Source organism: Schistocerca serialis, chromosome 1, assembly GCF_023864345.2.
Source record: "Schistocerca serialis cubense isolate TAMUIC-IGC-003099 chromosome 1, iqSchSeri2.2, whole genome shotgun sequence".
In the NCBI taxonomy this organism is placed as follows: Eukaryota; Metazoa; Arthropoda; class Insecta; order Orthoptera; family Acrididae; genus Schistocerca; species Schistocerca serialis.
In genome coordinates this window covers 287,884,964-287,888,530 of record NC_064638.1, presented here as the reverse complement: position 1 = coordinate 287,888,530, position 3,567 = coordinate 287,884,964, and the positions used below count along the sequence as shown (strand labels likewise).

Genomic DNA, 3,567 nt, shown 5'->3' with positions numbered 1-3,567 from the left:
TTCTGTTACCAGAAGAAATCGAGTTATGAGCCCTCGAAAAATCCCATGTTTATGCGAGGCATTTTGGTACATTTTAGGTAGAGCATGCTGTCACGTGCCTACAGATAAAACAACAGGAACTGCAGCCGTCAGTGAATGCAGACCCATGTCAACCAATTTCCGAGCGAGCACTGCGAAAGCAAATACCTGCGATCGACATTTCGAGTCGGCTTTCTTGTAAACTGACATTTTTTTTATTTTAAACTCTTTTATTTTAAATACTTAACATAAATAAAGTTCATTGTAATCTGATCACAGTAATAACTTTAACATGTATGGCCCATCAAGTTCGTATCCAATTTTCCTGTAGTAATTCCTGGTGCCAACAGTTGATATTACTGCTATTTTAACAGATCCATGCTCCTCCTTCGCAATCCTTTCAGCTTCTTCCATAAGTAACATTCCAAATCCTTGATGCTGAAACTTTGTAGGATCACGTGCATTCACTGGTACTACACTACCATAAACATGAAGTTCACGAACTATTGAAACTCCACCCCTAAGTTCGGACCTAAATGTTTCCTCTGAGCACTTTCGTAAGCGAAGAAGACCAACAAGGATATCTTGCTCAGGATCTTCATAAAACAGAAATGTTTCCCAGCCACCATTTGCAACATAATCTCTTCTAATCAGTTCTACCTCATAGGGTCGAACTTTGTGATGAATTTCTTGTATTCCAACCTCTCTTGTTCTAACATCTCGACAACTAGTAACTAGATCCTTCATTCTTTCTAAGGCCAGTTCTCTCAAATTTCCATGTTCAACTCCAGAGCTCACTAACGGCATGGGGATGTCCCTCTGCACCCTGTACACTCTTGTCCACGGAGGTACAAGTGCACGAATGCGTGCAACAAGGTCAACGAGTGTGCTTGGTGGGTAACTTTTGTACCTTCCAGTTTTCCAGAGTTCATAAAGTCCTGAGCCACGAATCACTAGTGTTGGATAAAAAATCTTTAAACCATCTGCTCGAAATGCTGGATTCTCAAAGAATTCTATAAACTCTTCAATGTCTCTTTCAAAATCAACATTTGGAAGATCTGGCATCATATGAACAACCACCTTAAATCCAACATCTTTTGCCAAATGGAAGCTCTCACAGACTGCTTTCACTGTGTGTCCCCTATTTGTGTCTCTTGCAACATCCTCATATACAGATTTGACTCCAATCTCTAGACGAATGCATCCATATCTCAACATACCTGACAAATGTCTTTTGAGACAATAATCTGGCCTAGTTTGAACAGTAATTCCAATGCATTTAGTCTTACTTTTCTCTGAATATTTCACAGTTTCATGCACATTGTTGCTAGTGTGTCCAGATAGAGCATCATGTAAATTTCTAATAAAATAATCTCTGTAATCCTCTGGCAAGCACATAAAGGTTCCACTCATGACTATAAATTCAACTTTATCTACAGTGTGGCCAAGCTGCTTCAATTATTCAACTCTATGTCTTGTTTGTAAATATGGATTATATCGTGCTCTTATGGCTCGCATGGATGTTGGTTCATATCCTGTGTGAGATTGTGTTGAATACTCAAATTCAAAGTCTGGTCCTCCAGGACAATACACACATATGTTAGCAGTCATACTGATGTGTGGACAGCGATGTGGCTTGCACATCACAGCAACCACTGCAATCCCACTTGCAGTCCTGATTGGTTTTGCTTTCAATTTTGGCAACAAAGTCTTCTTGTGGTCAAGTGGTACAGCAGCGATAATATCCACCAATCGTGGCGACGATTCTAAACCATATTTTGATGCTATCCGTATTTTCAGTTTATTCAGATGATCATAGCAGCACAGTAATACTGTACGTCTTGTAGGGGCAACACGACACGGAAACGGCCGGTGGCGGACTAAAGTCACTATTTGGGTCTTCTCAGACGATGCGTGGCATCGAGTGCACAGATGTCCCAAACAGGCGTTTAAGCCGCAATGTGTGGAGGATCCGATTCAAGTCGTAGGCGCTTTTCTGATGTTTTGGGGCTGTTCTCCGTACTTTGACTTCAGCCTACTCATTCAAGCATGCCGGAAGAAACTTGCGGACTTCCTTCCTCACCGAATTGAGACTATTATTTTAGAGGGCAGGATGTTTCCTGAGAGTCACAAACTTATTTGTTCTGTGTGCTTATTTTTAGCTATTGTAAAAATAGCCTACCTGCGCAGTTTTTAAAAATCCATCTAACTGACTTATTTTAACTATCAATATGAACTGGTTATGTTTTCCTACAAGAAAGTTCAATAAGTAGTGCAATATTTTTTTCTGAAAACAGTTTGGTTTTATTCAGGATTCCAATACATCATATTATTCTCCACTCTTCTGGCTACAAAACCCCATTGCCGGCCGTTGTCGCCGAGCGATTCTAGGCGCTTCAGTCTGGAACCGCACGACCGCTACGGTTGCATGTTAGAATCCTGCCTCGGGCATGGATGTGTGTGATGTCCTTAGGTAAGTTCTAGGGGACTGATGACCTCAGATGTTAAGTCCCATAGTGCTCAGAGCCATTTGAATCACAAAACCCTATATTTTAATATAATCTCCGTTCAATGCGATAGCCTTACGCCACCTTACTTTGGAGTGATACCCACATGGTACCGCTCTACTGGTCAACGTCGAAGCCAACGCCTTGCTTGATAAATAACTTCCTCATCATCCACGTACCGCTTTCCGCTGAGTGCATCTTTCATTGTGCCAACCAGATGGAAATCGGAAGGTGCGAGATCGGGGCGGCACGGTGGATGGAAATATAGAAATTTGTGGTAAGTTCTTATGAGACCAAACTGCTGAGGCCACCGGTCCCTAGGCTTACACACTACTTAATCTAACTTAAACTAACTTACGCTAAGGACCACACACATACACACATCCATGCCCTATGGAGAACCCGAACCTACGACATGGGGAGCCGCGCGAACCATAACAAGGCGCCTGAGACGACGCGGCTACCCCGTGTGGCTATGGTGGATGAACAGTCCATTGAAGTTTCGTCAGCTGCTCTTGGATGCGCAGTCTTTCATGGGGTCTTGAGTTGTCATGTAGAAAGAGAAGTTCTTTTGAATTTTTGTGGCGTCGTTCCTTCAGTGTCCTGAGGGTGACACAATTCACTTCAGAACTGATAGCTGCACCATGACAGAGGATATCAAAGAGAATAACCCCTTCAGAGTTCCCGAAGACCGTCGCCATTACTTTACCGACTAAAAGTGCGGCTTTGAAGTTTTTTTTCGGAGCAGAAATGGTTTGGCGCCACTCCATGGATTGACGTTTTGTTTCCGGTTCGAAGTGATGAACCCATGTTTCATCTCTTGTGACGATGTTCAACAAAAAATTGTCGCTCTCAGCCTCGTATTGCGCAAACAATTCAGCACAGATGGTCCTTCGTTGCTTGCTCTTCTGTTAAGTGGCGAAGAACCCAGCAGACACACAGCTTTGAATACCCCATCTGGTGAAGGAGTGTGTCAGAACGTCCAGTTGAGCATCGAGGCGTTTGATTTTGATGTGTCCATCACCTCGAATGAGAGTGTCGT

At 42.8% G+C, this 3,567-nt stretch overlaps 1 protein-coding gene across 1 annotated transcript; it reads right to left on the bottom strand.

Annotated features, from left to right (window-relative positions):
- Positions 1 to 291: 291 nt before the first annotated feature.
- LOC126457312 (elongator complex protein 3-like) lies at positions 292 to 1,824 on the bottom strand. The gene is given in 1 exon segment (XM_050093504.1): positions 292 to 1,824. A coding segment is annotated over 1 exon segment (1,371 nt). The 5' UTR covers positions 1,663 to 1,824.
- Positions 1,825 to 3,567: the final 1,743 nt, after the last annotated feature.